The sequence below is a fragment of the Passer domesticus genome, chromosome 14 (genome assembly GCF_036417665.1).
Source record: "Passer domesticus isolate bPasDom1 chromosome 14, bPasDom1.hap1, whole genome shotgun sequence".
NCBI lineage: Eukaryota > Metazoa > Chordata > Aves > Passeriformes > Passeridae > Passer > Passer domesticus.
In genome coordinates, this window is record NC_087487.1 from 3,162,639 (window position 1) to 3,190,515 (window position 27,877).

At 42.9% G+C, this 27,877-nt stretch overlaps 1 protein-coding gene across 8 annotated transcripts in view; it reads left to right on the forward strand.

The window, feature by feature from the left end:
• The window catches only part of MYO9A (myosin IXA), a 172,984-nt gene that overhangs the window by 50,497 nt on the left and 94,610 nt on the right, over positions 1 to 27,877 (forward strand). For 7 of the 8 annotated variants that reach the window (XM_064389169.1, XM_064389166.1, XM_064389167.1 and 4 more), the window contains exons 3-8: positions 10,954 to 11,048; positions 15,234 to 15,296; positions 16,942 to 17,041; positions 19,645 to 19,701; positions 23,468 to 23,565; positions 25,563 to 25,689. In XM_064389169.1, the coding sequence (XP_064245239.1) occupies positions 10,954 to 11,048; positions 15,234 to 15,296; positions 16,942 to 17,041; positions 19,645 to 19,701; positions 23,468 to 23,565; positions 25,563 to 25,689 (540 nt within the window). The remainder of the gene's footprint in view (positions 1 to 10,953; positions 11,049 to 15,233; positions 15,297 to 16,941; positions 17,042 to 19,644; positions 19,702 to 23,467; positions 23,566 to 25,562; positions 25,690 to 27,877) is intronic. The other variant, XM_064389170.1, reaches the window with a different exon arrangement.

Consider the following 27,877-nt stretch of genomic DNA (forward strand, 5'->3'; position numbering starts at 1 on the left):
TCTCCCAACACAAATATCTGATAGGAACACGCTGATTTTTGAGACTTCTCTTTTGCTCCCTAAAAAAAAAACAGTGCCAGCTCTTGTTTTTCCTCGTGCTTATCAAATGGTCTCTGATAAGATGATTATTTTTCAGTGCTTCCCATCGATCCAATGAGATATTTTTTTCACTGCTGTGCCTCAGTCTGACTCCTGCAGGTGTTGTGGTCCATCCCAACACTTACGAAGAAGTCTTTTTAATCTCTTACTTAATTTGAACTGTGGAAATAAGGGAAAAGGTGGATCAGTCAGCCATCTGAAGCTGCCTGTAGCTACTGGAACATTACAAAAGCTGGAAAAGCCGAGCCCAGCAGCGTTGCCGTGGTGGAAGCGACTCATCCAAACTGCGTACGAGGCACGGAAATTTTATGCTGCTGCTCAGTGGCGCTTGAAATTTTGGAATTGTGTCAAGAGGAGTTGTAGATTATTTATATAATCCCACAGAAAAGCAAGGAAGGGCTGGAGATGTGTGGATTCACGTTTAACCTTCTCTTTACTCAAGAGATTTTTACGTGGCAGAAAACAAATACGAGTTTTATTGTGTTGATTTAATGACAAAGCTCTGATTTGGTTGGTTTTTGTTTGTTGGAGGGGAGGGCGTGGATGATTTTTTGTCCGCAAGAAGCAGAAAGTGGCTGAGGTCTGAGAGGAAGGACAGCAGGGGCGGGAGCCAAGCTGAGGCTCGGGTTACACTGGTATGTTTTGGTTGCTGCCTAACGTGTTTTTGTTTTTCTTCATTACACATATTTCTCTTGGGAAAAGCAGGAAAAACTGTGTGTCAAATATACATCAGGGCTCTGTGCCTCTGCTAAGAGGTTCCAGATGGGGAGTGTTACGATAGGGACACTTTCTCCTGCCTTTTACTTTGTGGCATTAATTCTGGTGACAAACTGCAGGAAAGCTTATATCAAGCCCAGAGTGTGCAGTGAATGCTTCTTTTTTTTTTTTTCTTTTGAGCATTTTTTGGGCTACCCAAGTATGCAATAGGAAGTTGAAACTTCATTTCCAAACATTTATGGCCCCACGTCAAATCATGATATTCAAAAAAAGGGTAAAAAACTAGAGTTTTGAAGGGACTTGGAGAGGCTTCTTCCAGGGTTGGAGAGTGTCCAAGGCTTGTCCACCAGACCATATCCCTCTCCCTAAATTTGAGGCTGATGCCTGGGAAGGAGGGGATGGAAACCTTTGCAAAGGGATGAGTGTCTTGCCAATGGGCAGTGTTTAATTTCTGTGCTGGGCAGGGGTGTGGCTCCACCTGGGGTTGGCATTGTGTCTTCTTCAAGATGACCTCCCAGGACTCTGATGGATTGTTTCCAGACCTGCTCTCAGGCTGAGGCTCCACAGCTGCTCCACCTGAAGCGAGTGATGTGGCAGTGGGAGCTGCAGTCAGGCTCGGGCGATGGCAACTTGTCATCACCAGCTCCTAAAATCAGTGAGTCACAGCTTCAGCAAGTCTGAGTGCTACGAGAGCTGTCAGCAGGTGACAACGGCGACAAGAGCGCAGCAAACCCTTGTCCTAAAGTGTTCTTGGGATGTAGTTTCCTGTGTGGATGTTTTTGCATGATGAAATGTATTATGTATTGTGTCATTTGAAACATCAAGGTTTCCGAGACTACAGGACAGAAAGACCCAAACCATTTTACTTTGGAAGGATGTGAAGCCACGGGTGAGAGGTGGCTTTCTGCAGCTGGATGTAATGTTCCATGCTCTAAAACCAGGAGATGTTTTAGAGACAGGAATTTACCCTCATCTTCTGCAGAGCACTGAAATATGTGGAGGGATGACTGTGTGAAAATAGAAAAGTTATATTTTCTTTATCAGGGGCTTCAGGGCAGATGAGACATGAGTGATCAAGAGCTCTGGAGACTCAAAAGCCTCAACCTTGAGAAGAAAAAGACATGGTGGTGCTGAGAATGTTGTTACCTGTTTATCATCGTGGAATTACAGCATGGTTTGGGTTGGAAGGATCTTAAAGCCCATCTTGTTCCAAACTCTGCCATGGACAGGGACACCTTCTACTAGACCAGGGTGCTCCAAGCCCCATCCAGCCTGGCCTGGAACACTTCCAAGGGTCATGGGGCAGCCACAGCTGCCCTGGGCAACCTGTGCCTGGGCCTCCCCACCCTGACAGCCAGAAATTCCTTCCCAATGTCCCATCTACCATCTCTGGCATCCCCTCCCATCCCATCTCTGGCAGTGGGGAGCCGTTTCCCCTTGTCTTGTCACTCCATGCTCTTGTCCCAAGTCCCTCTCCAGCTCTCCTGGAGCCCCTCCAGGCCCTGGCAGGGCTCTGAGCTCTCCTGGAGCCTTCTCTTCTCCAGATGAGCACCCCCAGCTCTCCAGCCTGGCTCCAGAGCAGAGGGGCTCCAGCCTCAGAGCATCTCCATGGCCTCCTCTGGACTCTCTCCAGCAGCTCTGTGTCCGTCCTGTTCTGGGTACTCAGGGCTGAGGCAGTTCTGCAAGTGGGGTTTTACCTGAGGGGGCAGAGGGACAGAATCCTCCCCTCCCCTGCTGCCCCCACTGAGAGTTCAGCCCAGGCCAGGGGGGTTTTGGGGCTGCCAGGACAGGTCTGTCTTCTCCTCCACCAACGTCCCAAAGCTCCCCCGGGGCTGCTCTCACTCCGTTATTTGCAGTGTTACTGTATTTAAAGTAAAAGAAACCAGCAGTGCTCCTGGCACTGTGTGAGGCTGTTTCTAGCAATGGCAGACAAGTTTTATTTGCTGCAGCTGCAGTTTGTACTGCACTGCTGCACTTCAGCCAGCTCTGCATAAGGGGATTATGAAAGGTGAGAAGGAAATAGTGATATGGCTTGATGTTGCAATGTATAATATAGCTTGTTATATAGGTTTCCCTCCTCAGTCATCACTTGAAATATATACATTAATGGGTCATCATGGGTAGTCTGTCATCATTCTATCAGTGCAGCTTTGTTCCCACTGCAGTGCTTGTTTACAGTTCTTGTATTGCTGGCTGGGGGAGTGTAAAACCTCCTCCTTTAGCCATGACTTGTTTCCACCTGGTCACTTTATTGCTATTTCTGTTTTATTGTGATTATTTTATGTCTTTGTCCTACGAAAAAATCATTTGAAGCACCAATAAGGAGATTTTGCTCATTCCTGGCACCTGTTAGACACTTGCTGCCTGCATTTGACAGAGTAAAGTTTGTTCTTTGGCTGCAGAATATGAATGTTGGGAGTTGGAGAGACACTATAATAACACCAAGTTTCCCAACTTCATTCTGGGATGCTTCTTTAAATCCGAAGCTCAACCTAGGATGAAGATTTTTTTTTTTCCACCCAAATATTTGCTGGCCAATGTATGCGAGGTTGCTGGAAAACATGAGCCTTTGGCTGTTCTTCCCAGGGTTGTCCACCCTGCTCACAAAAACATGAATGTCTGAGCAGAGGAGCAGGAATGTCGGCCAGGCCGGAGGGATTTGGCAGCCTGTGCCTCCAGGATCCGTCGTTCGGGCGTTTGCTGGTGGCTGCCAGCTCAGCTCAGCTCAGGTTTTTTTTCCCATTATTGCACTTGCGTAGGAAAACTGTCCCCGTTCGGGAAGAGGACTTAGGTCGGAGGCTTTGCTTGGCTTTTGGGGTTTTGTTTTCTTGCTTTGTGGTTTCATGGCAATTCCCTTTTTGGCAGTGCATCACTTGAAAGGAAGAAGCTGCAGTGGTCTGATCCTGTGCTTAAATATGGGAAAAGGAGGAGTATTCTGCCAACACTGAAGTGTTTGCTGGGAACGCAGACACTAAATCCTGTTTCTTACATAGCTGGTACAGCTTCTGCATCGTATCTCCCAAACAAGGGTGTGTTGTAGTGATGCTTATAGGGTTTATCTCAGGTATTTTACCCCATAATGGTGCTCTGGATATTTCCATTACATTGGCATTTCAACTCAATTGACTCCTAAACCTTCCGTAAGTTGCTGCTCTCCCATTACAAGTCCTTCTCTTCCATATTTGTATTGGGGAGTGTGAACTCAATGTGCACAAAGACACGTGGTCATAACTGAGCCTGTATTTTAAGACAGGTTGTTGCACAAAATGTGTTGTTTAATTTCTCCAGGCACTGAGCTCCTCTGTGGTGACCAGGGACAGAACCTGAAGGAACAGGTGGAGCTGTGTGGGGAAGAGTTACGTTGGATATTGGGAGAGGTTCTTCCCCCAGAGCAGGGTCAGGAGCTCAACAGGCTCCCCAGGGAATGGCCGTGGCCCCAAGGCTGGGACAGTGCTCTCAGGGACATGGATTTTTTGTGGTGTCCTGTGCAGGGACAGGAGCTGGACTCGATGGTCCCTTCCAACTCAGGAATATTCCACCATTCTATGATTCTCCATTCCAGGATGCTGACATGATTCCCCAGAGGGGGAAAGTGCTATCCTTGAGTAATTTCAGTCTTCACCCCAGGTAGGGTCAGTGCAAATGTCTTACCATGACAAAACATTTTTTGTTGACATAAACTGTCTGCAATGAGAAAATATTTAAAAAGATGTTTTATAGTTTGTGCCATGAGGGTTGTATTTTACACATTAGTTGAATCACAAGAGGGTTTGTCTGTTAATGGGTAGAACTCACTTGGCTGCTGTTCAGTAATTGTAATTCTGGAATAAAGGATTTGGTGTGCTTTTTGATGCAAGAATCCTGCTGAGTTTAATTCCATGTAGTGGTGGCTGCGCTGTCATTGACAGTGAAGTGTCAGTGAAGGGATGAAGAGCATTTTAAACTTCATAAATGCAACTAATTGTGTGTTTGGTTGGTGTGGGGAGGCCCCTTAAATAAGGTCTTGGCCCTTTGGGCAGTCTTTGTAAGCCATATGGACCTGTTCTCCATGTCCTCCACAGGGGCAGGAGGGAGAGGAAGGGTCATCAGCATTTCCCAGGTGTCTTCATCCTCTGGACTTTCCCCATCTGAGGTATTTGTAGGTCATGTATTTGAAAGGTCCTTTTGTGGGTGCTAAAGAGCAGGGACAGGACAGGTGTGCCCCTTCTGGTTGCTGCGCCTGCTTAAAAATTAAGTATTGATTTTATGGGCAGAAACAGGAAACTCCATGGGTTTGAGAAGCTCATAAGCAAAAAACCCAGCTACCACAGGAAACAAACACCATCAAGGAGATGTTCTGCTGTTTTCTGCCAAAGACTGGTGTAGGATTATTTCTGTTCACGTCCACAGCCAGGACATGCTTTCTCTAAAGTGTCAGAGACAAATATCACCAATTTTTAAGAAAAAAAGAAAGTATTTGGTCATTATACATCCTGAATTTAAGTTGCTTTGTCATGTTTTGGTTTGAGGGTTCAGAGGAAGCCACAGAGATGCTCTGAGGGTTGGAGTCCCTCTGCTCTGGAGCCAGGCTGGGAGAGCTGGGGGTGCTCACCTGGAGAGGAGCAGGATCTAGAGAGAGCTCAGAGCCCTGCCAGGGCCTGAAGGGGCTCCAGGAGAGCTGGAGAGGGACTGGGGACAAGGGATGGAGGGACAGGACAAGGGGGGAACAATTTTAAACTAAAAAGGAGAGATTTAAATTGGATGTCAGGAAGAAGTTCTTTCCTGTGAGGGTGTGAGGCCCTGGCACAGGTTGCCCTGAGCAGCTGTGGCTGCCCCATCCCTGGAAGCGTTCCTGGCCAGGTCGGATGGGGCTTGGAGCAGCCTGGTCTAGTGGAAAGTGTCTCTGCCCATGGCAGGGGTGGCTCTGGGTGATGTTCCAGGTCCTTTCCACCCCAAACCACTCTGTGGTTCTGTGTGCTGTGAAATGGAAAACCCGTGTTTGCTCTTCAAGGTGCTGCAATGGCCCCTTGAAGCAAAGAACAGCGAGGTAGGAAAGTCTGCAGGTCCTTAAAGGTCAGCGTGTGGCAGGTCAGGTCTGTGGGGCAGGCTCAGGCATTGCAGCAGGAACACCATAAATAATCTGTGGTTTGTGCTTTTGGCCACAGAAACACCGCTGGGTTCATCTGTCAGTGTGGGACACGGAGCCACAGCCGAGAGAGCAAAACCCTGAGGTGTTGGCACTTCAAGTCGTGTTTAGCTGCTGTAAATTAGATTTTCACTATTACTGTTGAACCACAGCTTGAGGGGTTCCCATAAAAGCTATTTTTCTTTGCAGCTATTCAAGTTGTACCTCATACCTTTTGGCTTCCTTAGGGGCTGTGATCTCTCTGCGTTGAGGTGGCTCCTCATGGGAATTGAAAGTCAGAGAGGTCCATTAAAATTTGGTTGTTTTAGCAGATCAATTTGGGCTGGAAGATTTTATCAGGAGGTGGGAGCTGCAGGTTCAAAAACTCTTTCCAGGGCAGGGCAATAATGGGAAGGGATTTAGCACGGCTCTAACTTAAGTAGTGTACGTGCAGTTTATGTTCTGGACATAATTCAATATATTTCTGTTAAAAAGCAATATAATAGGGCAAGAAGAGTGCTGGGAGCTTGATTTCAGGTGGAATGAAAACTAGGGAAAATGATCTTTATCATCCTGTATATGTTTCAGGAGGAGGAAGAAATTTATGAATGCCCTGGACACATAAAAAAGACACTGAATTTCAAAAATTCCAATAGGCTACATTTCTTCCCTGTATGTTTTTTAATTTGGAGTGAAAGTGTTTATGGATCTTTTGTTCCAAGCATAGCATATAGAATATTGGGATAAACAGCCCTCAGATCTGGAAATAAATTACAGAGGCTGTTTGAATCCACCACTCTTTGTGGGTGCACATGTTGTGTTTCTCCAAGAGAAGCTGTAGGTGAAGCATGGGAATGCACATCCGATGGCATCATGGAATCATGGAGGGGTGGAGGGGGGAAAAGGCCTTTAAGGTTTTCTATACAACAATCACCATGTTCATCACCAAACCATGTCCTCAAGTGACCCACACAGTCTTTTTTTTGAGCACTTCCAGGGATGGAGACTCCACCACATCCCTGGGCAGCCTGTTCCAATGCTTGACAACCCTTTATGTGGAATTTTTTTTCCTAATATCCAACCTAAACTTCCCCTGGCACTTCTTGAGGACATTTCCTCTCCTCTTGGGATGGGGACTCCATCTCCAGAGCAACTGCTTTCAATAAATACTTGACCATCCTTTTCATGAAAAAATTTCTCCTGGTGATTTCTCCAACCTGAGCCTCCCCTGGCACAGCCTGAGGATGTTTCCTCTCCTCTTGTCCTGTTCCCTGGAAGCAGAGCTGACCTTCCCCGGCTGTCCCCTCCTGTCAGGAGCTGTGCAGAGCCACAAGGTCCCTCCTGAGCCTCCTTTTCTCCAGGCTGAGCCCCCCAGCTCCCTCAGTGCTCCTGGTACTCCAGCACCTTCTGTATTTATGTTATTTGGTGGGAAATAGGTTTTAGCAAAGCTGTTCCCAGTGTACTCACACAGTTACAAGTCATTCAGACTTTATGAATACGTTTGATTAATGAACTCCAAATTTCACAGTAAACCAGGGAATTCGAATCCTCCAGAACTGTCTTGTCTGATATTAACCTGTTTCTTCTCTCTGGAATTAATAAGCTTGATGAAATTTTGCTCCCAGTCCCTTCCATGCCCCTCAGTGGAATATAACTATTAATATAAGTATTCCACAATGGCCTAGTTGAGATTTAAGCCGTCAACTTGCTGTTCTCCTGGTATATTCATGGTATGACTTTCTAAAAAATTCAATTTACATTTCAGGTTAATGGGGAACCATTTAAAAACTCTTGTGTATTAATATATTTCTTATCCTGTACAGCAAAAAGAAGATGATGTTTTTATTTTTCCCTCTAAGGGTGGGGGCTAAAGGCTCCTCTTAGGGCTGGGGATCTAAAATATGCTGGCAAAGGCCTGTATTTCCACTTGTTCTTTTACCACAGAAGCTGTTATTCCATAAGGGAATGCAGCTGTTATTCTGTAGGAGAATACTGCTGTTATTCTATGGAGGAATAACATTCAGTTTGGATGATCTATAGAACAGTGTTTTATTGCCAGATAAGAACAATTCACCATGGTGTTTTCCCAGTTGCTGAGGTTTGGAAAATAACTTTTTTTCAGGAAAGACATTAAAATAATCCTTATTCTGACTGTAATCTGGAATGAATCCAGATTGCATCAATATTCAGGTGAGAACGAGGAGGCTGCAAGCCTCTGGGATCAGAAGGAACGTGGAGCATTTAGCCAGGAAACTGTTAATTCCCTTTTTCCCTCATCCTGATAGACATCTCTTTGTGCAGGAGGGCTGGAGGAGGAGGAATGGAGCTGCTCTCTCCTGCCTTCTCCAAACTGCTGGATCACCCTCCGGGTCCAGAGGGACTCCCAGCTCCTACAGAGGAACGTATTGAATTTTGTTTCCTTCCAAACGTTGAGCCCTGGCCAGTAAAAGCTTTGGTCTCCCCAAGAATCCCTGGAATGCTGTTCTGGAGTTTTGTCCGTTGAGCTGCTCAGCAGCCTCAAATCAATGAGTCAGTAAAGGGCAATCAAATGAACAGAAGATAATTTGTTTTAGAGAAGTTATAACTCGTTTTCTGAAGTTGAGCTATTATATTCTGCCCCGCTTGCAAGGGACAGGGTGTTCTGGTCTGGTCTGTATGGATTAGACACGTATAAATTGAATTAATAGCAGTTTTTTATAGCCCAACAGTCCTGCTAAAGAAACCTTGTGAGTAAAGCAAACAAAAATGTATTAAGTTGTCTCAAATCAAACACCAGACGTTTCTCCAGCTACTTGTTGGCCCATTCCCAGCGTGCCAGGCCCAGAGTCACCCGAAGTTTGCACAAGAAGGGATCCAAAGGCCTTTCTCATTTATATCAGCACAAAAGAAAAATGCATGAAAGAGGAACATTATGGGCTGTGATTTCTGGAGGCATTTGGGTTATAACATATCATGTGGTCTGGCACAGTCATCCCCAAAAAAGCTCATAAAAAAGGAGGAATCTTGCTGTTCCCCACTCCTGTATTTGAAATGTTTTCTCTTAAATTTCCTTGCTGCAGAAAAAGAAAGATTGATTCCTGAGCAAGGCTCTCCCCAAAGAAATCCTAATAAATAGACCTTGTTTGTCTCTGTGAGTGATGACTTATGGTAGAAATACAGGGAATCAAACCAGAAATCTTTTTGATATTATTCTTTGCTTAAATTCTTTTTTTAATTTTATGAACATTTCTTATATGAGATGATATAAAACTGTGCTGCCTCCTGTTTGGTCTGTACAGGTTCACCTTGCTGCTTCTCTAACAAGCAGTGTTAATTAGGTGTATAGAAATTTTATCTCATTGCCTTAAGATGGTTTCTTAGAACATGAGTGATCCCATAGCAGAGAAATGCTTGTAACCTAATTAATACCATTTAATACCTAAATAGAAGGTGATGCACTTGCATGTCTTGAATATTCTGCTTAAAAGCTTCTTGCTGTGTCTCTTCTCGCTGAAATACCTGGAGGTAAATCCTTTGGAAATCTTAAACACTGTCCTATCTTTTAATATCAAAATTCCTGGTGTGGGGAGAGAATGACTGGATTTTCATCTCCAGGAGAGATTTGGGGCTTCAGGGGAGGTGTGGGTGCCTTTGATATCCTCTGGAAGGTGGGTTGAGGGGGATGCTGGGTGCACAGAGGATTTTTGGGGCAAAGAAGCAAGAAAAAAGTGTGAACAGCCTGAAAAGATGTGACTCCTCTGCAGGGTTCCTGGGCTGCAGCTCTGGAATCATCCCTCCAGAATAACCTGTTTGCTGGGCAGGTTTCTGCTCTCCCACAACCTGCTTTAGTCTACTAAAGCAGATTCATATGCAATAGTTGGAGTTTAAACAAATCCCTGTATTCAGATGGCGGGGGGAAATCACATTGTTATTCCATGGCAAACCTCTGTAGGTTCTTAAATCATTAAATCTGAGCAATTTGGGAAATGCATCAGCCTGGGAAGGGAACAGGATCGTGCACGGACAGGATGTGTCCAATACCCTTTCTCCAAGGTCTCATTTCATTTGGCCTTTTTATTCTGCTTTTAGTTGGGAAGTTAAATCCACAAAGGTCATTTGAAAAGCTTCAGATTATAGATGGAAAGCCCTTTTAATATTTTCTAATAAATAGCTGAGCAGGGAATAAATCTATTGGGAGCTGAGCTCTGATGTTAAGCCTCAGCACAAAATGCCCATACATGAGCAACACTTGGAAATTATCTCTGAAATTATAATTACCTTAAATAAATTTGACTTAGAAGAAAAGGTGTGTGATTATGAAAAGTGGTTTAATAAATGAAGCATTAATTGGACCTGGTGGCTTGGCAGATTCTGTCTCTGTGGTCTGGATGATTATGAAAGTGATTTAGGCGCAACTGAAAACAGCAGTTTCAGTTCAGAGATTTCTTTAAATGGCAAAAATTACTCTCTCCAGTCAGTGCTTTGGTCAGGCAGGGTTGGAATAAAAGCTTTGCATAATAAAGACTTAAAAGCATTTTGATTTTGGAAAAGCAACAGCAGCAAATAGAAACGAGGGTGTCTGAAATGCTGAAAATACTCTGGGTTATGCCAATGCTGTGTATGACATTATCTAGTCTGAGTAGCCTTCAAAGCATTTTCCCCCCTAATTCCACATATAATTAAAAAGCAGCTTCCTCTAGCTCATTAAAATGTAGAGTCCTGTTGGAGCAGTGTACTATTTATTTAAATGAATAAAGCACAGCTTTAATGCAGACTGTAATAACTTCAAACATTAAATCTCTTCTGTGCAGCTCACACTTTATTTTTAACCATTGTTTAACTTCTCTTCATGAACACCAGCTTGCAAAGGAACATGGTCCCCAGCAGCTCATTAGATTATTTTGTGAACCACTCAAGAAACTTTCCCCATCCCCTTTTTTTTTGATGTGAAACGACAGGAAAATCCCCCAAGTCCAGTTGTGAGCGACGCCCATGGAAATCAGGCGAGGCGGTGGCTGTTCCAGCGTAACGATGGCATCTCCCTCTTTTCACAGGCGTTTGGAAATGCAAAAACAGCCCACAACAACAACTCCAGTCGCTTTGGCAAATTCATCCAAGTGAATTACCAGGAGACAGGCACTGTGCGAGGGTAAGTGGCAACAGGGGGAGGGTGCTGGCTGTACCCAAACCTAAACAGGCTGCAGTAGGGGGTTACTTGCTTTGGTAATATTTTTCCCAAAATGGAGATAAGAAGTAAAAATTCATAGGTTTTAGCTTATTAAAATGTGCTGGTATGGAAATATTGGTGCATCCAAGGTGGGTGCTGAGGTGTGGATACACCTGAGCTGCCTTTGAGCCAGCTGAGCTCTCCATAATCCTAATGTCAAATTTTTAATGAACCTGAAAAGCAGCGTCTCCTCCTCAGACAGGAGTTAAGGCAGAAAAGGGGAATGTTTTAGCTGGGATGGGGTAGGGGCTGAGCAGATGTGGAGTGAAAGGTTTGGCTCAGGCTCAGGAGCCAAGGGAGGATTTAATCTTTGTCTGGGAGTTCTAGAGGCCATTGAGCCACACTCTTTTTGCTGTCTCCCTGATTGCCCCCAGGCTCTCCCTGCAAGTCTCTCCTTAATTCAGCCCTTGACCAGGCAAAGCCTCTTCTTCCTCCCAGGTCATTGCAAGGAGATCCTTGTCTCCACTGTGGTTCTCCTCAGTTTATTTCAGCTTTGGAAATTTGAGAGCAGACCTGAGGAGAAGAATTTTGGGGTGATGATTGATGAGAAGCTCATGGACATGTGCACTGGGGCCCCAGAAAGCCCCCATGGCCTGGGCTGATCCCTCAGCATGGGCAGCAGGAAAAGGAAAAGGGAGATTTTGCCCCTCTGCCCCCTCAGGTGAGCCCCCCCTGCAGAGCTGCCTCAGCCCCAGGGCCCAGCACAGGGAGGACGTGGAGCTGCTGGAGAGAGCCCAGAGGAGCCCATGGAGATGCTCTGAGGGTGGAGCCAGGCTGGAGAGCTGGGGGTGCTCACCTGGAGAGGAGCAGGCTCAGGGAGAGCTCAGAGCCCTGCCAGGGCCTGGAGGGGCTCCAGGAGAGCTGGAGAGGGACTGGGGAGTGCCAGGACATGGGGCAGTGGTTTCCCACTGCCAGAGGGAAAGTGGGATACCCCAGATGGGATATTGGGAAGGAATTCTTGGCTGTGAGGGTGGGGAGGCCCTGGCACAGGTTGCCCAGGGCAGCTGTGGCTGCCCCATCCCTGGAAGTGTTCCAGGCCAGGTTGGACATGGCTTGGAGCAGCCTGGGACAGTGGAAGGTGTCCCTGCCCATGGCAGGGATGGAACTACCTAAACCAAACTTTCTCTCTGGCTTCAGATAATTTCCATGGCATCAGATCATCACCAAGGAGCTGTAAATGAGCAGGGCTTTAATAACTCCTCCTTTTGTCCAGGTTAACTGAGTCAGTTGGAAAAATGAGGAGTAGAAGCATTTCAGGGGCTGTATAATTTCTGCAGCTGGCTAAGAGACCTCTTGCTGGGACTTTGTTGTTATTTTAGAGAATTGCTTTTAAAAGTTTTTGCTTTCTTTTTTTTCAGCAGAACAGTATCACACTAAGAGCTGCCATTAATTTTTCAGTGAGCTTGGGTACTCCATGTCCTTTCCCACTGGTTTTGCATCCCACGTCAAACCTGATGCTCTTTTTTCCCCCCTTATTTAATTCTGCTGCACAGTTCTCTTAAAAGGATAAACCTCATTTTTTTTAATACCTCCTGGGTAACAAGAATCCAACAAATGCCTTAACTGTGTGTTATCTTGGCATGATGTAGCAGCACTGTGGTTGTGGCCTCTATTTTTATTTGGCAGAGATATGCAAATAACATTATATTCCTGTATTCTAGTTCATAAAATAGGAGTTGTTTTCTTTGCTTTTTAAAAAATTAGCTTTCTTGGTCTTTGGGGGCACAGTGTGCTGTGACTGTATGTTGCTATGAGCTTCCCCCAGTGAAAAGAAAAGATGTTTAAAGAAAAATATATGCACTTTAAAAACAAAAAGTATATGTGACATACAAGCCCATCTTTTTTTTCCTGTGAAAGAAGATCTTTGTAAAAACTTAGCATATATTTTTTTGGCACAACCCAGATCAATTATCACCCTGAGTTCTGCATATCAGCAGCTTTGGTAGTGGAACTATAAATTGCAGCCCCCAATCAGAGTTTTCCTCTCTTCAGAGGTTGAAAATAGCATTTGAAAATTTGCTTACAACCCCTCTGAGTATAATCACCCAAAAGTTGAAGAGATGGAACAGGCAGGAGTTTGAGCAGGACCCAACCCCACCCTGTAAGATGAATTTGGGATGGTCTCAGATTGATGGAGTAGGAGCAGTGCTGCAGTTCAGGGCATTCCCAGGAGGCTTCCTGAATTTTGGATGGACTAATCCATGATAAGCCAGGCCTGGAGGAAGGTCTTTGCAACCTGCTCGGTCCCCATGAGATGATCAAAAGCCTTGATACCTGATGTGAGCCATGAAATGGCAGAAGAGTCAGACAGGAGAGGCTTTAGAGCCAGCTAGGAGGGGTTTAAATCAAAGCCTGTGAAATGCAGGCTCTCTGTATTTAAATCAGTGTTTTACACAAGATCATTCCCTTAGAGCTCCTTTTCTTTGCTCTTAAAGGTCAAACTGATAGCTGACAATGGTAAATAAAAATAAATTCAGAGACATCAACTATTTAAGACATAAGCTGGTTTTCCTACTCACTATCCTGTTACAAGAAGGGACAGATGTTGTTCTTGGGACCTGGATTCATTGTAACCTTTGCACTAAACAAGGAGCATTTTACCAAAGTAACATTGTAATTGCATCTCTTAAAAAAATAGAATAAAATAGAAAATAAAATTTAAAATATATAAACTTTCTACAATAAAATTTATAAAGTAAAACGAAAATTTTAAAATAAATAAATAGATGAAATTCCCGTGATTTACATAGTGTTTGGGACCAGATGACTTCCAGAAGACCTTTCCAATCTAAATTATTGCCTCAGAATGATTTTTGGGGTGGTTTATAACAACAGCAGAAATGATAGGGGTGGGGAGGAATGCCAAGGGCATGGACATGTTGCAGGTTGCTGTACAAGAGTGTCTGAGCCATTATCCAGTGGGATCTCATCAGGGGGATCTGGGATGCTCTCATTCCTGTGTTCTCTGACCCTGCTGTGAATTCATGCCTTGGGAAGGAAAAATTGGGTTCAGGTTAGAAAGGGAACATAAAAACCCCATCAACCTGTGGGTGAGGAAAATCCATACATAGACTGTTGCCAGCTTCCTCCCAGGGAATAAACAGGAATTCAGCTTTGCTGTCTCTCTTCCTTTACTCCTCCTGTCCAGCAAGATCCTCCAGCAGGGAGTTGGATTTGCCACTTTCAGTAACCTCTCCCAAGAGCTGCCATAAGAATTCTCACAAAACCTCTACAGCATGTCCTAATGACTTAGTTTTTATGGAGGGAAGGGAGAAAGTTGTGCTGGAGGTAACAATTAGGTCTGGCTTTCCCATCTATGGTGGAGGAAAGCACCTCCTTGTCCCACCACACTTGGGTTTCCCAATTCCTCTGACTGTGGGAGCCACGTCACTGGGCATCTGCCACCAGAAAAGCACAGCTCCACATCCAAACTGCCACCTAGAACTCTGCCTTCCAAATCCCTGTCATTACTGGTTAGGTTTGTTTGGAAGAAAAAAAAAACTGTGGAAGCTTTGTTTAACTTGACAAACCTGAAAAAAGTATTTAATATGTAGATTGAGCGTGTTTGTTGTGGAGGCTCTTAGGAGAAAATGTAAACTGCAATGAGGAGCTTTCGCAATTGTTTATTTTTTTTGACTGGAGCCAGAAGTTAATAACCCAAATTTTTGGTGAGAAGTGGCTCTTCTGGAGGAGGGAATGGGGATTTGGGGACTGATTCTGCAGTTAAATGGCATCTTGCACGCTTCTGCTCACAGATGTATTTCCATGTGCACGGCTCCTGGGCTGCAGGCAATGGGATTTTGCTGGCTTTGGATGAAATAGGGATCCGAGCTCCTTCCTTGCAGACATTTCTCTTGCCCATAGGCTGACGCATCTGAGATCATGTTTTTCAGATCCAAGTTAGTTTTGGCTTGGTATCAAACCAAAAAAACCTCAAAAGCCAAACATAATATTGGGCTTGTTCTGCTGAGGAAGAAATTTATATAACTAAGTGAAACAAGGCTGAAACTTCTTTGTGTGGGTACAAGGCTGAAGCGCCTGGTAAAGCTGTGTTCGTTGAAGCTGAGGATCAGGTCAGTGAATGATGCTTTGATTTTTCTCTTGCAGAGCTTATGTTGAAAAATACCTCCTGGAGAAGTCCCGACTGGTCTATCAGGAGCACAACGAGCGGTGGGTGCCTCTGCTCTGCCCAGGGCTTGGGTTTAACTCCTCTTGTGGCACTTAAATCCCTGGTGGAGCTGGCACGGGGGATCAGGATTTTCATGCTCTTAACCCTGTGCTGCAGAGATTAATGATGCATTTTATATTTGAATATTTTGTTATTTAGAGAGAAATGTGCTGATGGAGGGAATAAACTCCATTATTTTATCAAAAGTCTTTGACTTACTATGGGATCATAGAATAGGTTGTATTAGAAAGGGACCCTTAAAGATTATCTTGTTCCAACCCCTGCCATGAGCAGGGGACCTCCCACTACAATATTGTTACATTTCATTTAATTTTCATTTTCTTTGTGGCAGATAGATTATTATGTACCACTTCACTCTTGTGCAACTTGTGAACTGCTTAATGTGTCATTTTAGGAGAGGAACACGGAATTTTCATTCTTCTCTGCAGTTCACTGAAACCTTCACAGGGCCTCTAGAAAGAGCCAAAATTATATAGAGAATGAACTTATGTGAAGTGTGTTCTTTCCTAATTTGATGCATAGTCTTTGCTGCATATTCCTCTCCTCTCTCAGTAATTATTATTCCACTTTTAAATAATTTTGCTGCCTTTAGTTGCCTTTCAACTCTTGGCACTTCTGGCTGTGTTTCCCTTTGGAGACAGATGTGTGAGTTTTCTGGAATGCTCCAGGGCTGTTCCTGGAGTTAAAGAGCATCTACAGCCTTGACAAACGTCCTCTTGGGTGTTGCAAGATGATTAAACTTGGATCCTCTTGGAAAACATCCAACATAAAAGCACAGCTTTAATTTTAGAAAGAAATGGCGTTAATCTGTGTTAGAGCCGTCTGGAAGCAGAACAGATGAGTGTCCTTGGGGTGGGTTTAGCATTAGTGATATTCAGGTATTTTGAATATTTGAATTTTGGAATATTTGAACATTTTTCAGTCGTGTCTCATGGAACAACAACTGCAAAGTTGCTGCCTTTTTAATGGTAATGAGGTATGAAAACTCATAATTTCTGCATTGCAAGGAAATAAATTCTAAAAAAAGAGGTCAGGCTCTAATAAAGGAGCTGGGGACAGTCAGTGAACAAGGTACAGGACAAAGGGAAATGTCCTCAGGCTGTGCCAGAGGAGGCTCGGATTGGACACCAGGAGGAATTTATTCATGGAAAGGGTTGTCAAGCATTGGAAGGAGCTGCCCAGGGATGTTTGGAGTCCCCATCCCTGGAGATGTCCAAGGAATTCCTAGACATGGTGCTCAGTGCTCTGGGCTGGGAACATGGTGGGATTTTGCACAGGTTGGACTCAATATTCTGGGAGGTCTTTTGCCACCTAAATGATTTTGGGATTCTGTGAAATATGTGGGCATTGCACTTGGTTCTGAAGGAAAACCTGAGCATCCCAGCTAGAAATTCTTCAAGTAGATTCTGGGGCAGTGGCTGTCCTTGGATGGAGAAGGGGGATCTCATTCTCCGTGACATAATTGAATCTGTTCCATCCCTGCACAGCAGGTACAGACCAGCTCTAAACGGTGTCAGGCCTGAGCCTGGGAGCTGGAAAATCAGGTTGGGAGGTTTCAATGTGCCTCTGCTCAGTGCTGCTGTTCATTTTCGAGTCTAACAGCTTTTGTTTTTCATTTGTCACCAGGAACTACCATGTATTTTATTACCTCCTGGCAGGAGCGAGCGAGGAGGAGAGATCAGCGTTTCACCTGAAGCAGCCAGAGGAATATCATTACCTTAACCAGGTGGGAGTTCTATACAGGAACACAATCCTTGCTCTTGCCTTTTCTTCTGCTGATATTTCATGCTAATAAAGAAGAGGTGTGGAGTAGTAAAAGTGGGGGTTTTTAAAGGTGTGGAGTAGTAAAAGTTGGTTTTAATGGTTTGTGGGAAGTCTTCCGTCATTGCAATAATTCTGCATTAGCAATCTGAACACCTGGTAGTGTTTCAGGGAAAAAATAATCAGTGTTTTCTGTACCTGGGATATGTTAAATGTATTGAGTTTTTGATTGCTGGAGGGAGAAACAGTCAGAATTTCCTGCTCTCTGTGTGAATGCCATTTACTCATTAATATCTGACTCCTGAGCAGAAGAGGGGAAGATGTGGCATACTGAGATATAACATCTTGCATGAGGAAGTCCTAATTCTGTAGCTTCTGGCTGGCTTTTAGCAAGACCCTCTGAATTTAACAATAGAACAAGTCTAATATAACTAAAACCATTGAAACAGCAGCCATTGAAAACCTGGGAATTAATGATGGATGAGGTGTTAACCAACAGCCAAATAAACTCAGTTTACATGATGATAATTTTATAATAAACTGATTTACTGAGGTATTTAGGCAGTTATCCAGTGACTGTTGCAAGCAGGGACTTCAAAAAGACCAAAAAGAGGAGGAATATGTGGAAGAGGAGTTAAGTTACATGCTGATTTTAACTAATTGCAATTTTCTTGGTGCTGAAACATGAGGAGCAATAAAGAGTGATTTAACCCCTAAGCTGGAAGGAAACTTGGAACCAACAGCCCAACCCAAATAACCTTTAGTCTTTATAGAAATATAATTTCATTCAGGAATAGCTCTCAATCACCAGGGATTTTTTAAGGATGTTTTTAAAGCAGGCAATCAACACCAAAATCCATTGTATGTTAATGACTCCCACACAGCCGTGGCAGGATTGGGAAATATTCCCAAGGGAGGAACACTCTGAGGACGTGGTGTGATCTCCAGCACCATCTGTGCCACGGTTTGCAGTGGGAAGATGCCAAGATGGAATGTTTTGTTGGATTCCCAGGTTTTGTTGGGCCATCCAGTCACTTTCTGTTAGTTGAAAACATTGCTTTTAATTACAGGCCTTTTCTTTTACATAGCAGTTTAAGAGCATTTATATTTAAAGGAAAATTAGAAATCTAATGGCATGTAGTGTAAGGAACCAGTAGGAATAGTACAATTTAGGATGAAATGTTTATTTTAATCTGAATTAAGGTGCTGTGGGGCAAGTAAGCTGGAGAAAGCTGCTAAGATCAGTCCAGTGGATCAGGGAAGCAGACTCTGGAGTTCCCTGCACACAGTGTTTGGACAGCAGTAACGCTCTGAGTTTTTGGGAAGTTTTTAAATAATTTTTTATTAATTAGGATTAGAGTTAACGCTGACAACTGTGGAAAAACAGCACCTTTAGATGTGGTTTGGGCATGGTTTCACATGAGGACCATCTGACAGTGCAGTAGCAGCTATTCCCTGCCCTGCAGGAGAAAAAAAAAGGAAAATAAGGAGAAAAAGGAAAAAAAAAGATAGTGGAGAAATGGAAAAAGAAACCTTGGAAACATTTAAGAAAAAAATGGTAAAATGACCCTTGAACCTTTGCAGTCTCTTCTTAAGTGTGTCCTGGAGAAGACCCTTCATTTTAAAAGGGAAAATAACCAGCTCAGACATGAACGGAAGTGTTTTACTGGAAATTAAATATTCATATAGAGAAGCCATAAAATATTGAACCTGAAGTGAAGGAGTGACTCAGTCCTGAGTCAGGCTTTACTTTCCTCCTCCCAGGTTCCTCTGCTCTTCTTGTGTTATGCAAAGCAAAAGGGGAGTTTGCTTTGCAGATGAGAAATAATCTATTAAGATACTTAACCAAAATCTGCTCTGTAAATGCAGGGAGCAGATTGAAAATAAAGATTTCAATTTATTTTAAAGTGCAAATTTACTCAAAGTATCCCCTGAGTTTGGGGATATGGGGATAAGTATTTCCACCTCTCCCCCAGTGGCAGGTGTACCCACCCCTGCTCACCCTGCAGCTCACTGAATATTTTCTATGCTGGTTGTTAACTTTTGTCCCTTTTGAAAACAGCCATTTGCAGGTTTAGATCCTCATTTTCAGCTCCTCAGGAGCTCCAGTGCCATCTCTCTCCCTCTTAGGACTGGTAATTCTTTGTCTTCTCTCAACTCTATCTCTGATTGGAAAAAGACACAAATTCCTAAAAAACTTTGGAGTATTGCTTGGAAGAATCTCACTTTTGCTGCACTTGTCTGGAGCAGAGGTTGAGAGTAGGAACAAATCAAATCTGTTCTTCAGTGAGATTTTGACATCAGTGGCTCTTCAGCTCCAAGCAAACCAAGGGTTTCCTCAGCTCTGTAAGAAGACAGGGTTTAAGTAAATCCATTAGGATTATTGATGAGATGCACTGTGAGCAGGAACCAGCACCAGGAATGCAAAAGCATCATGCATCTCCCCTTAAAGCAAATAAAACCAGGGAATGACTCTGCAGAATAACACTGATTTTCCTGCTTAGGGAGCAGGTGGTCGGGGTGATTTGGGGTGGGAACACCACTTAACCCGCTCTGCCTTGCTTTCAGATGACAAAGAAACCCCTCAGACAGAGCTGGGATGATTATTGCTATGACTCGGAGCCGGTCAGTACAAGAACCCGCCTCTTCCGTGCTGCTGGTGCAGGGCTGCTCTCACCTGAGTGTTTTAGGGACACAAAGAAAGCCAAATCCAATGAAGTTTAACCCATTAACCACCCTTTGCCCTGCAGTGGTGCTGCTTGTGACAGTACAGATTTTATTTTTTTTTCCCTTGCCCTTTTATGGTTCCATCCATTTGGAAAGCTTCTTCAGCAGTTGGAGATGGTCATGTCTCCTCAGCCCTCTCAGTTTTAGAAAACTAAGGGGGTTTTCATTCCTTCCTGATGGAATACGTGATGATGTATGGAAATTGGGATGTGACAGCAATGTGAAAATTGAAATTCCATTCCAATAAAACAGCAAATCAGTGTCTTGAAGCCCCAAGAGATGCATCAGTTCATGCTGGTTGTAGTGGTGTATCTGCTCTCCAGCTTCCAGGAAAAAACAGACAAACCCAAAAACATCCCCCCAGCCATCTGTGAGAAAATCAAATCCTGATATTGTTCAGAGTGCAGAAACAATTCCTTCTCCTAAAATACTCCTGCTGACATGATCATCCTTTCCAAATGGATCGTCCCAAAAAAGGGAATGGTGAAACTTCTCCCCCTTGCCTGGCTGAAACATTCCCTTCCTGCTCTGGGTGTCTGTGTGTCCCACGGTGCTCCCCGTCAGTGTGTCCTGCATGTGGAAGCATGTTTGGCATCAGCTGCTTGTCCTTCCTGCAAGTTTTCCTGTGTGCTTGATGATTGCCAAAGCCTTGCTGATGCATCTGGAAGAGTGAGAGGTGATCTGGGAAGGAGCTGGGATTCACTCGGGCTAAACAAGTGTCTTAACAGCAACATTTCCTGCAGATCCTTAGGAAGGGAGGAGGGAATTTCCCTCACAAGGTTAAAAATATTGAATATTGGATTGGCATCCTTAATCCATCAGGGCCCTGCAGGAGCAGGGAGTGATGAGCAGATGCTGTTCTAGACCTTAATACCCTTTATAAGTTGGAAAGCCCTTAATTGCTTTAGGAATGGGTTGGGACAATTTGCTGAAGCAATTAAAATTAAAACAACCCCAAAATTTGGTGCCTTCTCCTGGCATGACCAAGAACACCCTGCCAGCCTGGGGACTGCCATGTCTGTGCCCTTATTCTGTGCAACAAAACCATGTTTTATTACCATTTGGCTGTTTATTTGCTGATTTATTTAGGATAATTTTATTTGGGATCATTTTCTGTGACAGTCCTGTTTGCTTCAGTTGATGATTCACTCTTATGTATAATTCTCCCCATACCCATGGACTCAACCTGCTGCAGACACCAAGTTTATAAAGGAACTCTGTTTTATCCTCTTTGAATTTTCCATGGAAATCCATGGATTGCTTCGATGTGACTGTAGGAAGCAGGGGACTCACTTTTGCTGGGAAACTAATTGCTCTGGCAGGATATTAACAGCAAGTTAGGTCTGTGGGGATGGACTTTGTGATGCTTGTCTGCTCTAATATCAAGGACACTCCTCTATTTTATAATTATCCTTCATTTATCATCCATTAGGAAGCGGTTCCGTGCTGGAACACTGCAGAGAGCATCCGCTTTTAAGCAGAGAATTTGCTAAAAGTCTTTCCATGCGGATTAATGAGTCGGGCAATTGTTATGTAAATCGTTAATTAAATTGCCTTCGGCGTAGCTTGTGCTGCTTCGGAGTCGTCCGGGGTATTTTGCTGTTGACTCGTGACTTAATTTTGGAGGAATGATGCCAGAAAATGAAAATGTCTCCTGGAATGTGGAGTGCCACTAAAAGCACCACTTGGTGTCTTTAAAAAAAAGCTTTAAACTTGCCTAATTTGCAGGATTTGTGGGTGTGTTGTTGTCCTGCCAAGCCCAGGTGGTGCCAGAAGGAGGGTGGGAAGTTCTGCTGGGTTCTCAGTGTAAGAGCCTTGGCTGGGCAAGCCAGGCTTGGAGCTTAGGAGGGCCAAGCTCTTGCCCTGAGCTTTTGTGGTGAATAATCAGTGCTGGTGCCTCTGGTGTCCCTGCTCTTGGGGATGTCCTTGTTGTGCCCCTTTAGGTGGCTCTGGAGCAAGGGTGTTTCTGATTAGCTCCTAATGGAAGGTGAAAATGCTCTTTTTTAATGACTGTTTCCTAAAACAGGCTGGTATTTTCTCCTGGAATTTCAATCCCTGCCTTCATCGATGCTCTGCGTGGTTTTAAATGGTTTTACTGTTCAACAGCTCCAAATTCACTTTGCCCATGGAGCATTAACTTGTCCCTGAGGACAATTGATAAAAACATTTCGATTTTCTTGTCCAACTGCACTTGTCTGGCTTTTAGTGCATTTGTGTGGATGTCTCCTATGTTGCAATAAATATTTTAAATATGTAAACAATATAATAAATAATAATATAAACATGCAAATATATAAATAATATAAATAAATATATATCTTAAATAAGGGTTTTCCACTCTAATTATAACTATGCCTGTAATGATTCTCTAGAGTGGGATGAAAAACCTCGTTGATATGGTTATGAGGCTTTAAATGCTGTAAACCACAAAGCTGATATATTATAAAATAACTTCATTCTGTATATTCTGTATTTATGCTTAATCTTCTGTAATATCAGTGAGTACAAGTGGCTTTTCAATGATTTACATAGCCCTATTTAATGCAGTCTTTCCTAATTATTATTGATGCAAAATCTTTTGCACATTTGCTTATGTGATAAATATGATGTTCAGGAAATGATGAAAATAAATGATGTGCATTCAGCTGCTTAATTAATTCCAACTGCAGCTACAATTTTTATTAGTATTATTTTAATAAACTTTTAATAGACTTTTATAGAATTTTTATTTGAATTTACTTACACTTGGATTAACTTGTTGAAACTCTCTAATTGCTTGTAGAAAGTCTTAAGTGTTAATAAAATAGTCTGAGGTTTAAAATAGCTTAATATAGTGTGATGCACAATAAATGAATTTTGATTTATAGATGGGTAGTTTTTATAGGCAGCAATGGGTAGAATATTAAATATAGGCTAGGAAGGCAGAGAGAAGAATAAATAATCCATGGGAGGCCTACAGTCAACCAAAGCAGAAGATATTTGGCCATATCAGTGGTCTATATATTAATTTGAAGAGCATTTGTGTTTCTTAAATATTGGTGCAGGACAACTTTGTTTGGATCTGGAATGTCACTGGATTTTTCCAAACATGTCAGTGACTGATATCAAGGAAAAACAAAATTGTTCAGGCATGTGAGCCTCCAAGAAGTATAAAATATCCTGGATTTCAGATTCTCCCAATTTTAAAATAACTTCTTGGTAGTTCAAATAAAGTTTCTGAGAAATATATTTAAAGCTTTGCCTTTCCCACACAGGATTTAATGCACTGATCATTTACATGAAGTTATCTGAATTCTTTTTAAAAACTGAATTTCCCTCCTTAGGTACAGGACTGAATGTAGAATAAACTGCCTGTAAATGTGGAACAGATTTCATCTTGTTGTTTTTTGTGTATGGTCATGCTGACCAACTCTCACCATACTGTTGGAATGAGGTGGCTCACCTCTTTCCTTAGAGTTAAACTTGGGAAGTTTTAACTCTAGATATATCCTAGAGTTAAAGGATATATCTCCAGAAATGTTGTATTTCCAGTGCCAGGTTGGAAATGTTGCTGATAAAAGACCTGGAGATCACTCAGTGATATTTCCAGAGCTCTGACTTGGCCATCTGGACCTGATGTGGTGTGAATTGTGTCAGTGCTTCCTCTGTGTGTTTGATCCCACAGGATTGTTTCTCCGTGGAAGGGGAGGACCTGAAGCACGACTTTGAGCGGCTGCAGCTCGCCATGGAGATGGTGGGGTTTCTGCCCAAGACACGCAGACAGTGAGTTTATTTTAGATTTTAATAGCTTGGAGATTGTTCTGGTTAATGCTACCTCCACTGGCAGGACATTGTCCAGAGATGCTGTGGCTGCCCCATCCCTGGAGATGTCCCCAGGCCAGGTTGGACAGGGCTTGGAGCAACCTGGGCTAGTGGAAGGTGTCCCTGCCCATGGCAGGATGGAGCCAGATGAGTTTAAGGTCCCTTCCAAGCCAAACCATTCTGTGATTCCATGATCCTTGCTGTACTTAACGATTCTCTTCATGCAAATGGAGCGTTGGCAGGAGTTGACATCTTGAAGTATTTCTCAAGTGTTCATGAATAATCACGCCTCACTCTGCATGTCATGAATCCAGAGCTTGGTTTAATCAGAAGTCCTCATTATCCCTCATCAAACTTAACCCTTTGTGTGCAATTCTAGGTCTGTAGACCAGCTGGCCTTTTTCACTAATGCACTGGACATGCTGGTTTGAAAACTGGACTTTAGCTGGGTTGCAACACCACTGACACCATGGAATTAGAGGGTTCCTAAGGGTCATCTCCACCCAAACCTACAAAATAATCCCTCCTGTGTTGATTTTTGGCTTGAAAGGCTTGAGTAAGTTGAGAAGAACTTGACATAAAAAATTACTACAAAGATATTTTCACACAGCTGAGAAATTCTGAGAGCTCTTTCTTTATCCCTCACTTGTAACAAATCAATTATGAAATTAAAACTGCTTTTTCTCCATCTTCCCCACACACATGGATAAACCCAAGGATCCAGACTTGTGTGAATATGTTGTGTGTCAGGGGCTGCTTTATCAGGCTTCAGGACAAGGTTTGTCTAAAGCCTGTTGAGGGGTTTAATTGCCTGAGCAAAGCAATCAGGAAGTGTCAGGACTGAGCAGAGTCGGGTGATGCAGTAAATTCTCACTTCTGATTTACTGTGCAATGATTTTTCTTGGCACACAAGTTGCTCCTGGTGAATTTTACGTCTCAAAAATAAAGTGGATTCTTCACTACCCGAGCAGATTTATTTTGCTTGGCATTATACAACTGCAGTACAAATAAGAACCACCTTCAGCTGAGATACAGGGAGTATGTTTTGAATACTACTCTACTTTTAAAAGTAGTTTCTTTATAGCAAAATATGGGGTTTCACCTTTGTGGAAACAGCAAAGAGAAATTTTCATAAAATTGCATCCTGAAATTCACAACAAGGAGTCAGTATCCCTGTTTTGGAGATAAGGGAGGACTTGGAGAGGTCACGGTGTGTTGTCCAGACAAGCTGGTGGAATGGCTAGGAATCACATTTGGGTTTATTCATTTTTAGCTCCCAAGGGAGTGCAGAATTAGGGATAAACAGGATTTATAGCTGAAGTCAGACATGGCTCAGGAGCTGGGCTTGATGAACCTTGTGGATCCCTTCCAACTCAGGATATTCTTTGATATTCTTCCTCTTTTTCTTTAGAGGAGAGATAACTTAAAAATGACCAAATTCCCTTCAAAACAGAAAAATTGGTTGGATAAATTTCTTTGAAGTTTAACATATTTTCTTTGTTTCAGTTGCTTTGATATTATAAAAACATTTATGCTGTTTTGTACAGTCTTTTGTTCCTGTCTGGGACTAGATCCAAAAAGGTGACAAAAAAATGTGTCCCAGGAGACTAAGAGGGATCACCTGCATGGCCACACCCACTCTACCCCTTAATTTAGGCAATTACATGATAAATATTTAATCTAGATACCAAGATTACTGGAGGATTTCTATTTTTCTTACATCATGGACTGTAATTTTGTAACTGGGGGTTTGATGTGTTAAAGAATTTTCAAGAAAACTGTACAGATGCAAGTTTGGTACTTGACTCAATGAAAATCTTTTTGACATGAGGCAAAGTGGATTCTTTGGATTGAAAATTAGAAGAATGAGCCAAAAAGGGGCATGGCCCCTGGGGGTGAAATTTGCTACTTCATTCACTTTATGAAAAGCCAAGTGGAAATGAATTGTCTCTGTTTAGGATTTTCTCTCTGCTGTCGGCGATCCTGCACCTGGGGAACATCCGGTACAAAAAGAAGACCTACAGGGATGACTCCATCGATATCTGCAACCCTGAAATACTGCCTGTTGTGTCAGAGCTGCTGGAGGTAAGGCTCTGCTTTCCTCCTGAAACTTGCACACCAAACAAACCATCTCTGATTTAGGACACAAAACATGTGCAATTTATTTCCAGTTTTACCAAAGACAGTTTGTCACTGTCATATTTTCTGAAAAATCTCTTTGCCCAAGATTCTTCTCCTGGGAAGCTGAGAAGCCTTAGAGAAAAATGAAAATAATAATTATCTGATTTGCTTCTCCTGTGTTTTGCTGTTTTGGAATGTGTTTGGACATTGTTTACCAACTAGTGATTTTTTCACTGGTTTTATGTGAATTGTTTTTGATTTATTGGCCAATTAAGGCCAAGCTGTGTCAGACTCTGGAGAGCCAACTTGTCCTCCTGGCCTTGAGGAACTGAGCTCAAAAACCTCCTGACATGGATTCAGGTAGCCAGAATCTCACTGCACTTGAAATGCTCTAAACCTCTTGCAACTGAACTGTTTTTCTTTTAGTTGATTATAGCAACAATTAGCTTTACTCTTTTGTACTCCCTGGATGGTCTGGAAAGTGAATTTGTGCTGATTTTGTGGTGGAATCAGAAGGCAACTTGTTCTTTTGTGTTACGCATGGTGCTCTTCCCATTCATTCCATTAAATAGCTGTTGTGTTATCTCCCTACCTACAGAACTTGGGAATTGGCTCTCAGGGATTTTTATAGCACTTCATTAATACTTTGAATTTAGGGAGGGGAAAGCTTCTGTAAAATATGGTTTGAGCAGCTTGGATCTTTGCATCTTGGCATTGGAAATTGCAGAAATAAACAGAAGGAAAATATAAGTGGGGAGGAGAATGTTGTTGATTTTACCCTGTTAAATGTGGCCAAGTCAGTTAAGTAATTGTTTTTTAAAAAAGTTTTGAGTAAGAGAGTGACTTAGAGAGCTGAAAAAGTTCCAGGCTTTGGGTCTTTGCCTTTGCAAACAAACCCTTTTGCAACATCTGCATGTGGGGAGGTCGTGGGGTGGTTTTTACACATGATTATGTGAAATGAAGCATTGGCTGAGCCACGTCAGTCCAACGGTGCCTTAATGCCATGAGCTGGAACAGCACCCCCAGGTAGTGTCAACAAGATGTAAAAATCAATAAATATATTTGTTTTTCACCATAAAAAAAAACCCCAAAACCTAACCACTGAGATCTGATGTATCTGAGCAGACGGATAGATTTCTGGTCATCTTGGTAATTCTTTTTTGCAAATTAAATGACCATCTAAAACATAAAATGCTTGTTAATTAGATTGGGACAATGCTTGCTGCATTGAGGTAGGATCTGATGAAATGCATCACTGAGTTTGGGTAAGTGGTGTTGTTTGTCCCTTAAGTTGCATTTAGGTGATAATTGATCCCTGGAACTGGAAGCATTTGCTGCCTGCAATAGACCTTTCAATAGACCCATTGAAATCAGCTGAAATAAAGCCAATAATCTCATTTTCAGATTTGATTTATCTTTATGAAATGCCACATTTCTCTTTGCAGACCTCAACAGATGTTGCTCTTATTCAGGTTTGACCCAAAGGAAGAACCAAAGGGTTCAAACAGCTGAAAGATCATTACAAAGAGCAGCCACAACTCCTTATTCATTACAGCTTTCCACATTAAGTGCCTTGAGTTCTGCTCAGCCAGAGATTTAAAATGCTGGTTAAAAAATTTGACACTTTGTATTTTGTCTCATTTGGGTAATTATTTTATTAAATTCTTTTTTTTTTTTTGTGGTCACTGAACAGTTTTGGTTTTCCCATTGTTGCTGAATTGGCTTGAAAAAGTTGTTAATCCCCTCTCCAGATCTTGGCATTAGACACTAAAAACTGAAAAATCATCTCAGAATAAAAGTAATATGAGTTGACAGAGAGCTGAACTTCCTTTCCTGTGGTCACTGGCTCTTTGGTGGGAGTGACTGGAGCACAGCAAAGGGATGGAAGAAACTGTGATCTGATACTTCCTTATCCTGGGGCAACTTCAGGGCTGATCTTTATACTGAAATGACTCATTGGATTTTTCAGTCAAGGAAAAGAGAAGGAAAAAATCCAACTGGAGCTGTGTTGGCCATCTCTGTGAGCAGCCAAGAGGGGATGCAGAGATGCTCCAGCCTGGCCTCCAGGGGGATGTAGCCTCCAAGGGCAGGAGGGGAACCACCAGCCTGGCTGAAACTAAAAACTTGGGCAAAATTAGGGTCTTCTCCTACT